At 40.4% G+C, this 12316-nt stretch overlaps 1 protein-coding gene across 2 annotated transcripts in view; it reads left to right on the top strand.

Annotated features, from left to right (window-relative positions):
- Positions 1 to 12316, top strand: part of hhip (hedgehog interacting protein) — a 58266-nt gene that overhangs the window by 33005 nt on the left and 12945 nt on the right. For both annotated transcript variants that reach the window (XM_061680564.1, XM_061680565.1), the window contains exons 9-11: positions 2174 to 2297; positions 5387 to 5532; positions 7228 to 7309. In XM_061680564.1, coding sequence (XP_061536548.1) covers positions 2174 to 2297; positions 5387 to 5532; positions 7228 to 7309 — 352 coding nt within the window. The remainder of the gene's footprint in view (positions 1 to 2173; positions 2298 to 5386; positions 5533 to 7227; positions 7310 to 12316) is intronic.

Raw genomic sequence — 12316 nt, 5'->3', positions numbered from 1 at the left:
ATTAGCAACAGTGTTCAACTGGGCTTAGCAATAAATTCTTTAATGGGAACAACATGTTCTTTACCAATGGGGGGAAAGGAGACATCTATTTGAGGGAACTCATCTCCACACATGAATTCATCTACGTAACTGCTTATGGGCCTCGGTGGATGTTGCTCTGTTGGTTAGTAATGAAGTTCAAATGGGGTGAGCTTAATGTTTGTGTGAACTGATATAGTAATTACTATGACGACAAAAATGGGTAGTAAAATGGAGGCATGCATACAATAGAGGTTGTTTATTTATTTATTTTTTCTAATTGAGGTATGAGGTCTAATTCAAAGAAGTATTTTAAGAAATGTGGTATTCAGAATTCCTTTATTCTGTAGCATTGTTCATGATGTAAGTACTGTTTGAAACAGAGTGCCTGCTTGAGATTTTGGCTTTAAATCGAGAACAAAGTTTTTTCAAAAGTTTTCCCCACCTCTTCTTTTACAAATGGCATTTTGTAAGAACACAGCTTTGGCTACATGTTGAGAAACAATTCAGGTCAACTGCCGAGGTAGAGAAGGTTAAATGTAAAAATGTTGTGAGTGCCAGAGAAATAACGCCCCCTATGCACATGCACACACACACATTCACACTTCCATCCTCACCCCTCTTGTGCAGCATAAATATGCCAACAGAGTGCAAAATTACATTCACACTTTAGATTTAGAGCTGTCGACAACTATAACCGCAGGGGTAACGGCTAAACATTGTTGAAAACGCAAATCTCAGCGGGGTTTCGCTCACAATGAGAGGGGAAAAATGGTGGTATTGATCATTTTTAACCCACTTTCCTTCCACAAATAAATTACGGGTGTTTGTCTTAATAACGACGACTTTGGCAACCAGATTGTATACTTGCCCCCCCAAGAGGGATGGTCCACGACAGGGGCCAATTATCTCAACTGGAAAGTCATTACCGTTGGGAAATCAGCGCGCCAGCCGCCATTCACATTTCCCATTGCCAAGACCACTGCACTCCAAAAATAAGTCTTATTACATCAGCGTCAAACTTATGAACCGGGCAGGGGGACAGTGCGGACGTCTGCCAAAGTCCATGCGGTACGGACAAAATGCCGACCCAGAGAGTTGTTCCACGAAAACCTCAGAAACTGCTCCACTGTCACATTTAATGGCCATGGCTCTATTGTTGTTTGGCCTAATCTTTCTCACAAACTATACTGTAATTATGACAAGACACTAGTTTCTAACCTCCCTTTTCCAGATACTGAGTGATGCTTTACTTAGTTTGTCAGTTATATAGTAAATACCACTTTTTGTACACACAAAAATAAAATTAAAAATAGATTTTTATAACATTATTACCCTTTTCTGGAAAATATTCATGTATTATTTTAATACTATGACGATTTTTGTAATACAACTTTTTTCTCGAAAAATAAAATTTTCGTTCATAAAAAAATGCTACTTTTTTTCTGGAAATGTTTTTATTCTTATGGCTAATTTTCTCCAAAAAAAAAAAAACTTTATTCATGTAATATTGTAATGCTTTTTCTCAAAATGTACGACTTCATTTGTGTAAAAATACTTTTTCTCTTGAAACCCCCCAGCTTTTTTTCCACCAAGAAATATGACTTTATTTTAATAATAATACAAATTTTACAATCTGTGTTGTTTAATAAGATATACACTCACAAAATTGTATCTACCTGCACAGTCTAATGATTGTGTTTGCGATATGTCACATCATTATCTCTTGTAATGCAGTATCAATACTGTCCCTGTCCAAATATAAACAAGTACGGATTTTTTTGCGTGCACTAACTCCACCAAATGCCAAGTCGTTTGTGTTGTGTTTTTACAAAATACTGCTGACCCCGTTTACAATCAATTTTCCCACGATCACTCTACCGCAATATTATCATTATCGCTGGGAAAATATTGCCATAAAATGGCCTCGTACCTACTCGACCCTGTATGGCTCTGCGCACTATTGACACTTTTTGGGGCAAAACCAGGTAGTCTCATTCTGACTGATACGATAAATGCTGCATGGTTTCTGCTGCTTTTAGTATACCTATTTTGAAGCAGGGGATTGATTCTGATATTTTTTCGGTACACAGAGACCATCGTAACACTAACAACTGACTAAATCCCCAAATTTCCTCTTCTTCACACTGTGCAGAGAACGAACCTTCCGTCTACGACCTGCAGTCCATTCGAGGAGCACCACCAGTGGGGGGCTTCATCTACAGGGGTTGCCAGTCTCGAAGATTGTATGGCAGTTACGTGTTTGGAGATAGGCTTGGGTAAGGCCATTATACTCAAACAGGATTTCTGCAAAGCGTGGCTTACTTACACAACTACAGATGGGTGGCATCTACAGTATTGGAGCGAAGCCTTTTTTGCAGTAATGCATTAAAAAAATCGAAAAAGGGACTATTTTCTATGAAGGAATGCTGAAGAACTGCAGACTGGGTGACACTAATAAACATTAACATGGGCGCACATCATTGTGGAACGACCACCTGTCAGTTGACTGGAACACCATCTCCACATAACATCCGATCATTCTTAATAGTGCACATTTTGTGGTAAGTCTTTACAATACCTGAGCGACTGTTCACATAGTTCAGGTGCTGCTGGTTTGGTTAGCTACAGAGTTCAAATGAGCTCCCCCGTCAAAGCTTAGTTTTTGTGTGAACTGTATCACCTACATTTGTTTACCTGATTGTGGGTGGGTAGGAGGCATCTTTTGTAGGGAGGTCTTTATTTTTTTCTAAAACGGATCACACCAGTGGTTGTACCTGATTACTAATTGGGGCATGGCATCTTTTGAGACCGCATCTATTTGAGGAAATATGGTATGTATTTAGTATTTTATCTGTCAGACAGACTGGAATGTTCCACGCTGCATACGGCAGCACTTGTTCATTGAAGTAGACTGTCAGCTTGACAGATCCCACGTCAGGCTACGCAGGCATGTGCGTGTTTTATGGTAAAGATGCGACACCTGGTTGTATGATTCAGACAGACTTAGGAATTTTCTGTGCTCCATGTGTCATAGAGGTGCAACAATTAATCGATTAAGCAACAACTAATTGATTATCACATAAACAACTATTTTGGTAATAAATAAGTCAGTGTTTCATTTAATATTTTCCAAATCCTCTGTTTTCAGCCTCTCAACTGTAAATATTCTCTGATTTCTGTAGTCTTCCTTGGAAGCCGACTGATTATCTTTATGTTTTATCCAAATAAGTAATTTGCAAACGTCTGCTTTTACCTTGGAAAACAATGATCAACATTTTTGCCTATTTTCTGACATTATGGACCAAACCAGAAATTGAATTCTAATCAGTTTATGGCCAAAAAAAGTCGGCCTTAATCTATTATGAAAATAATCATTCTTTGCAGCCATAGTGTGAATAGCCTGCAACTGATGTAGTAGTTCAACCTGAAGCAGCCTCAGAAGTGTATATAGAACTAGTAGACCTTCTCATTAATCAGTACCAAAGATGTAGCTCTGTTTCAAAAAGGTTGGTGAGTACAATGTCCCTCCCTCTCATGTGATATTGGCTTAATTGTTATTTATTTGTTGTTTATTTGGTATTGTTTAATCATTAAACAATACCAAATAAACAACAATAAGCAGTCATTTGGTAAAATGATGTTGAAGTAAACTGCTGCAAAATAATTTTCGAAGAAAGGAAGAATCGATGGAATAATCGATTCTAAAAATATTCGATAGCTAGCTGCAGCCCTATGTCAGTACTTTCTCTTCTCAAACTAACGTCACCTTTACAGATGTCACATCGCGCCCTTGCGGCATGTGCATGTTTTACAGTTAAAGGTGCGACACACACTTGTATCCATCAGACAGACTTGGGAACTTTCAAACGGGCTTCGCAGTCAACTCTTGCCACAATAACCTGTGATGTGCCTGTGAATATTCTCATTCATCCAGATCATTTCATTCTCAGGGCATTGAATCGATCGCAACTGGACTGTTCTGTTTGTCTTAGAAAAACAAACAGAACAGTCCAGTTACGATTGATTCAATGCCCTGAGAATAACCTGTGAAATCTTGTATTTCTTAGCCTCAGAAAGTGTTGTTGTTTCTCAGATCTACGAGACTGGCTCACCATTTTTGCTCTTACTTAAACATGATCACGACTGTCTTCTCTCGTTCTCACCCTATTCAGTCTGTCCCTTGCATCAGGTCGTGCCAGGGTAAATACAAAGTTCCAACTGCGTGGGGGTGGGATTTGGGGGAAGCAGATATTGTGTTACTCTCGCCACAGTGGCCCGGCCAGTTCGGTGTAAATGGAGATGAGACATCCTGCCCTGCGCTGTTCACACTTTTCTTTGGTTTGTAATTCATCCTTGATTGTTGATGTCAAACACTGACGCTTGAAGAGGCAAAAAGGAAGTAAATAACGGCGAGAAAATTCCCCTCCTCGTAGGATGTTTGGGATTGGGTTTGAAACAATGTGCGGTGGCCTTAATTACGTGCCAATTTGCGGGTGTTTTGTTGTGGCTGAAAAATGTATTGGTGATGCAACAATGTCTCAAGTGGCTTCATAGGAAAGTGGTCAGAGTACCATATTGCACAAAGTAAACAGTTCACATGCTTTATCGCTATACAAAATTAAATAAATACCCCTTATCACCACATTTTCTCATATAGCAGCCACGGGGTTGTTTATTTACTATACTGTTGAGAGTAAAGAGCATTTAACAATGACTAAGGCATTATATCGCTTATTTCCACGAATAAACTACGGTGTTCACACAAAAAAAAGCTAACCTGTTTGTGCTCAGTCGTGAACCAAAACAGCAGGACCTACTGAAACATGTAATGTAACGTTCCAGTAGAGAGGTGGTCATTCGACAATGTTGTGCGCATCCATATTTGACATACCGTGAACCTATTCACGGTTCGATATTCACAAATTTAGCTAGTCACATTTTTTTCAGTGGAACCTATCAGCTATTCGCTGAAATGCTCCATAACCATGTTCTGTTTCGTTTCTTTGTCTTTGACCTCGACTGTCAGCATTACACATACCATGTCAGACTCTTTAGGCAACTTTGTGTTTTATAGCAAAAACGTGACACAGCCGACAAACAAACTCTGGAATGTTCCACGCTGCATATAGCAGCACTTTCTCTTTGAACTCGACCATCAGCTTTACAGATGGCACGTCCATGCTTGCATTTGAGTTTCAGCATTTATTCATTCAATTGGAAGCCACACCCAGTGTTTAATTGAGGCGTCAATTGGAGTGGAGGCCACTCTTCGAGGTTATGTGCTCCATGACATTCTCTAAACAACCAATAGCAAGCAAGAATAATTTGTTGTTGTTGTTATGTCCCATCTATGTGTTTGTCACAGAAACCTGCGGATTCTCCAGAAGTCATCGATAACGCCGTCAGCAGCAAGCGACCAGTGGCAGGAGAAACCGCTTTGTCTGGGCTCAGCCGGATCCTGCGGCTCCATGCTAGTGGGAAATATCCTGGGATTCGGAGAAGATGAACTGGGTCAGTGTGGCAATGATGATCGAAGATGTACAGTACTACTAATGTTTTCATTATTTATTTGCCCTACAAATGACCTGTAATGAATAGAGGAATCATTTAATCTAAAAATGCTTAAAGCAATTGAAATGCTCTTACAATAAAACACAACTGCCTGGTCAGAAGAAATATCTTGGCAGACAAAAAAATAAAAACCATAGTTTCCCTGATTTGAGACATTTAATCTTGGTTTGATTTTAATTTTTGCAGTGCAGGTTCCAACTCACCCGCGACAAGCGGTATGGAAAATGGATTGATGGATGAATGTTATTCTGGTTTATCATTTTAAAATTTTCATGATTCTGGCAACAAGATTGAGGGGAGTAAAATGAACTAACATTTTCAAAGGGACTTGTAAGTTTGCCGTATTCCTGCAAATAGTTGCTGGTAATATTTATTGGCGCAAGGCCTTTATTTGGGTAATATTAAATATTAGTACAGCCATCCATTTTCTGTAACTGTATTAGGATCGTGGGTGTGTGGGAGCCTCTCCGAGCTGACGTTGGGCGAGAGGCGGGGTTCACACTGCAGTGGTCGCCAGCCAATCGCAGGGCACATGTAGACAAACAGCCATTCACACTCACATTCACACTATGTAAAACTTACGAGTTTTCATTTAACCTAACATGCATGGTTTTAGAATGTAGAAGGAAGCCCAGAGAAAACTGTTAATATATATATCTATAATTTATCAATTGTCATGACTCTGGCAACAAGATTGGGGGGGGGGGGGAAACTGCAATTTTCAAAGTGACCTTTAACCTTACTGTATTTCTGCCAATACTGGTGGTCGGTAGCATTTAGTGGTGGGAGGGCTTTTATTTTTTTTAGACTAATACTAACCAATGTTACCATTTTATAATGTATGCTAAACAAAACAAGAGTTTACAACAATAAAGAGGACAGAAGCAGACTGTAGCTATTGACTACATCTGCTAATCATTGTTAGCGACTGTTTACATGCTTTGGTAGGTCCTGCTGTTTTGGTGAGCAACAGGATGCAGTTAACTCTTGAATTTCCGTGTATGAGCAATTCGAGATAAGCAACGTTACTATTTGAGGGAGGCGTTTGTTTTGTCAGTGGATGACCCACCCTGCGAGGGACGGCCACTATTTGAGGAAATACGGTTTTGTCTTTCAGTCAGCAGGATATTAAATTTGTACTTCCTGCTGGATTAAATGTCCTTTCCATAAAACAGCACACATATAATCCAAAGACCTCACATTTTGCATACTGGGCCACCTACGGTGCAATGTTTTGCACGGGTGTACTGTGTTGCTGTCAACTTGGGAGCGCTCGGGTGAAGTGAGGTGAGCGGCCTAATGTGATACAGAACATTATATCAGCTGCAGACCACCAGTCACTGGCGGGATTATAAACTGTCAGCTGCAGTGTTTCTGATTAAATCAAACACTCACTCAACAACAGCCATCATAAATGTTTGATCACCTCGCCCACGCCAGCTGTCACACTTTTTAAGGAGGTATTTAGATTCCCGCTCGCGGGCGTGCGTCCCGAAAGACGCGGGACCCCGCAGACATGTTTACACATTGTCCCCTTATGGAATTTTGCTGTTCTTCATTAAATGATCCCCGCATGCTTCCTTGCCATGAGTGTTTCAAACGTCTTTCATGTGAGCTTTTTCCATTTTGTTTTAGGTGAAGGCTACATACTGGCGAACAGTAAAAGCATGGCGCAGTCGCACAGTGGGAAACTCTACAAGTTGGTGGACCCCAAAAGGTACACTTCAGCACTTCTTCTTAAACTTTGTGCACTCATCCGTCAGTGGTTGAACACATCCTTGCTGTTGTTATAATGAGCTTCATAACGCTTCTCCTCCCATAGCTCAAATTCACAAATCAAAATGTTAATAAATACAGAGAGGCTAATCAGTTGGATTTAAAAAATTAACACAAAGAAACAAAAAAAAACTTTCAACGTTTCAATAGAGATGGTGTGCCCGTTTTTACCTGCTTACACCCTAAAAAAAGTTGCAAACGTGAGCCGCCAATTTTGAAATTCTGTGTGAGTTTTAAAAACGTTGTGGTCCCCATGTGGTCATTTTTAAGCAATGTACAGCCATTGTAGCATTTCAACAGAGATGGCCCACCCACTCTCCCCTGCACACCCTCAAAAAATTGTCAGAAATAAAAAGCTCTAAAAGTTTATCTTTATTTTAGAATGCTGGCGGAAAGATGTTTTGTAAAACGGATGGGATGTCCATGCGCGAGTATGTCAGACGCAACTTTTTTAAGCCAGGTACACCCCTTTCAACATTTCATCTTTGCTTGCACGGTGCTCATCCCCACACACAGACTCAAGTAAAAAGTCGTACACAAACGGGTCTCAAAGTATGAAACCCTCATTAAACAAGATTAATTAATCAAGATAATGTTGCTCGTCCCTTAACTGAAATTTGTCAACGACTAAAATATTTGGCGAGGTATTTTGGTGCGCCTGCAATACAGTCACGATATGCAAATTCCGTTGCCTTCAGGCAATTTTGTGTTTCAGTGTGCGACATGGCTGCATTTTAATGACACTGTTGCCTATATGCAGAACATTTCAAAAATGTAAAGAAGCAAAAATGCTGTTCAAACCATTTCAACAGAGATGGTGCACCCCCTCTCTTGCCTTAATAGAAAAAAAACATTTAAAGGCATCGTGTTTAATCATGCACACATTGGAAAAACATAATGTTAATCTGTAATTAATATACCAGATCGCCATTACACTTTTAAATCTCGCTCAGGCCCCGGGGTGCACGTACCACAAATTCAGAATTGGATCTTTCTGCTGCAAACGTATGGTGTCAGCTATCAATTTTTTTTAATGTCACTTAACGATGTGTGCAGTAGGTTGTGGACTTAAATATCTTCGAGGAGGCAGAATTAGACGCAGAGGAGCCATAGTGGAAGTGTACCCAATAAAATGGCCGGTGTGACACGATCCGGCGCTGATGCGACCCACAAGGCCACCGTTAATCACCAGTCTTGCAAATCCTCATCAATGCCAATGGGTCATCACATGATGGTCCGCCCTGCCTCGGCCCCCACCAGCATGGAACTGTAACCGGAGAGCGAGCGTTGCATTTCGCTACGTTAGTGTCAGGTATTGCTAACAGCTTAGCTGGATGGATGCACGCTGTAATTGGCAACGTAACCGCGCGCCGGTTATTTTCAGAGCACTCGGACTGCAGGTTTTATTTTGCTGAGAGTGGCGGAAAAACACCAGGGCACCTGTTTCGTTCCGCCCGGCGACTTTGACACGCCATTTATTTCAGCACATGCGCTAACATAGTGCTTCGCTAACCTTTTATAACCAAATACTACCACAAACAATACTTAGCTCTCCAAGTACCATTATATTGACCAACAGTAAAATACATTGTGTTTTCATCAAAAACGAGGCAAAGGGTTTATTCCTCAAACATATATTTAATATTATTGCACAGTTAGAAGTTTGAACCTTAACACTGCGCTTAAATGCAAGTTAAATACAACTGAATTTGCTAAACAAATGTACTGTACTGGATTTTAAAAATGTTTAAGCCACCTTAACATTATGCACAGTTTGAACATTTAATTCAGTGATTCTTTCACGTACCACTAAGGGGAAAGCAAACATGCCCATGTATGCGTACAGTATCTCACAAAAGTGAGTACACTCCTCAGAATTTACACTGTTTAAAGCTGTGCACTGACTACTTTACACTGTAGCTAAGTGTCCTTACTTCAGTGTTGTCCCATGAAAAGATTTCAAGGCTTCCAGTAAATCTCGAGAGATTTCAGCAGGAGCGGTGTTAAACTTTTCATCGTGGGTCATGTTGTCGTTATGGATTCCCTCAGGAGGGCAGTTATAACAGTGAAGCTATACACATTATGTGTTTAATTGCTAGGGGTGTAGCAGTATGCCAAAGATCACGGTTGTGTATGTACCTTGGTTTTAAGGTTCAATTCACAATCAGTACAGTGAAGGAGCAAAATGAAACAAAATATCTTTTGTGTAAATGGGGTCTGTAATTGCGTATAAATACCAAAAGATGGTGGCAAAGCACTTAAAACGGAAAGGATCATAAAGTACCAACACCATGCATCTAACATGTAAACAATCATGAACCCATGTTACATAAAGGACTGTATTCAATAGTTATATTATTCAGCACAAACAAACCACCTTCACTTGAGGCCGATCAACAGTATTTGGATCAATAGTATTAGCTAGCAACTTAGTTTAAATAACACACTAGAACAAACTGATGTGACACAAACGGGCAAGCAAATGTGTGCACTGCACTTTACGCAAATAGTACTGTCACTGTTCTCACCTTTTTCCATTTACACACAATAATAAATTGTAGACTACACAGGTTATTATTAGCAGCATGGGAGAGAAGCAGAAACATATTTTGAGTTTCCCTTTTTGAAAGCACAAGGTGCATTTAATTCCCGCCAACAAAACAGGAAATCTGAAATGCAGAAAATTAAAACTATCGATGAATTAAACCAAACAACAATGCCAAGATTCCAGCCCATGAAGCCAAAGTAATACTTACTGCTTTTGCCTGAGCACAAAAAAACAGCAAATGGACAAGATTTTCATTGAATAACGGATGACAGGTTCAAAAAAGAAAATCTGCTAAGATGCGAATTCGTAAATGCTGAACTGCGAATTTGAAAGGGTTCACTGTACTGTATAAATGGCACCGACATTGAATTGGAGGTATGAAGTCGACCTTGACAATTTTCTGCCTTCTGAAATAGTATTAGAAGCCCTCTGTTACACAGCCCGTAAAAGCCGGCATTACATTATTTCTTATAGTAGCGAAGCATGTTTGACTTTGGAGGTTACACTGTATGCAGCGCGTGCATATATTTTTTCCATGTCAGTAAATGGGTGGCATTTAACTGGGAAGAGCCAAATGAAAAGCCTGGCAATGAAGTATCTCCTTTTAAATGAAGAGAGATAGATTACATAGAAAAAGCAGACTGGGAATCACACTTGAAATATGTTATGCAGCTGATCAGTCGCGGGTGACGACAGTGCCACCCAGGCGTCTGCGCAATTAATTACGCCGCAGATGTTTCAAGAAGGGGCCCCGATGACTTGCTCCGTATTTATGCTTTCTGGCTCCAGCGCTCGATGCGTTTCGCCCCCCCGTCACAACAATTCTTTCCACCGTGGACTGGACTTGTTTAGTCTACAGACTAAACGTTATACGGATCTTCTTATGGAGAGGACGGGGGAGGGCTAAAGTTTCTGACCTCAGAGCAGGATAAAGTCGGGCAGGTCTTCCACACTGTGGAAGTGCCTGGTCACTAACCATCACTCTGAGACATAACGATAAATGAATTTATTCTCGTAATACAGTGGTGCTTCGACATAAGACTTTAATTTGTTCTTTGACCACAATTGAAATTCAAAGCACTTGTATCTCATATCCTCTTTCCCCATTAAAATCAATAGAAATGCCATTAATCCATTCCAGCCCCACGAAAATCACCAACAAAATGTTTTTGCGTTTTACAACCCCAATTCCAATGAAGTTGGGACGTTGTGTTGAACATAAATAAAAACAGAATACAATCATTTGCAAATCATCTTAGACCTATATTTAATTGAATACACTACAAAGACAAGATATTTCATGTTCAAACTGATAAACTTTATTGTTTTTAGCAAATAATCATTAACTTGGAATTTTATGGCTGTAACATGTTCCAAAAAAGCTGGGACAGGGTCATGTTTACCGCTGTGTTACATCACCTTTTCTTTTAACAACATTCAATAAACGTTTGGGAACTGAGGACACTAATTGCTGAAGCTTTGTAGGTGGAATTATTTCCCATTCTTGCCCTCATGATGTACAGCTTCAGCTGTTCAACAGTCCACGGTCTCCGTTGTTGTATTTTACGCTTCATAATGCACCACATACCAAGCCACGCTGTTGTAACATGAGCAGAATGTGGTTTGGTATTGTCTTGCTGAAATAAGCAGAGGCGTCCATGAAAAAGACGTTGCTTGGATGGCAGCATATGTTTCTCCAAAACCTGTATGTACCTTTCAGCATTAATGGTGCCTTCACAGAAGTTGCCCATGCCATTGGCACTAACACAGCCCCATACCATCACAGGTGCTGGCTTTTGAATATTGCATCCATAACAGTCCGGATGGTTATTTTCCTCTTTGGCCGGAGGTCACGACATCCACAATTTCCAAAAACAATTTGAAATGTGGACTCGTCGGACCACAGAACGCTTTTCCACTTTGCATCAGTCCATCTTAGATGAGCTCGGGCCCAGAGAAGCCGGCGGCGTTTCTGGATGTTGTTGATAAATGGCTTTGCATAGTAGAGTTTCAAGTTGCACTTATGGATGTAGCGCCGAACTGTATTTACTGACATTGGTTTTCTGAAGTGTTCCTGAGCCCAAGTGGTGATATCCTTCACGCATTGATGTCGTTTTTTGATGCAGTGCCGCCTGAGGGATCGACGGTCACGGGCATTCAATGTTGGTTTTCAGCCTTGTCGCTAACATGCAGTGATTTCTCCAGATTCTCTGAACCTTTTGATGATATTATGGACCATAGATAATGAAATCCCTAAATTCCTTGAGGAACATTGTCCTTAAACTATTCGACTATTTTCTCACGCACTTGTTCACAAAGAGGTGAACCTCGCCCCATCTTTGCTTGTGAATGACTGAGCAATTCAGGGAAGCTCATGGCACCCACCTGTTCCCAATTAGC

Source organism: Phycodurus eques, chromosome 6 (genome assembly GCF_024500275.1).
Source record: "Phycodurus eques isolate BA_2022a chromosome 6, UOR_Pequ_1.1, whole genome shotgun sequence".
Taxonomy (NCBI): Eukaryota; Metazoa; Chordata; class Actinopteri; order Syngnathiformes; family Syngnathidae; genus Phycodurus; species Phycodurus eques.
The sequence above is the reverse complement of the archived record's forward strand: the minus strand, read 5'-3'. Positions and strand labels throughout refer to the sequence as shown.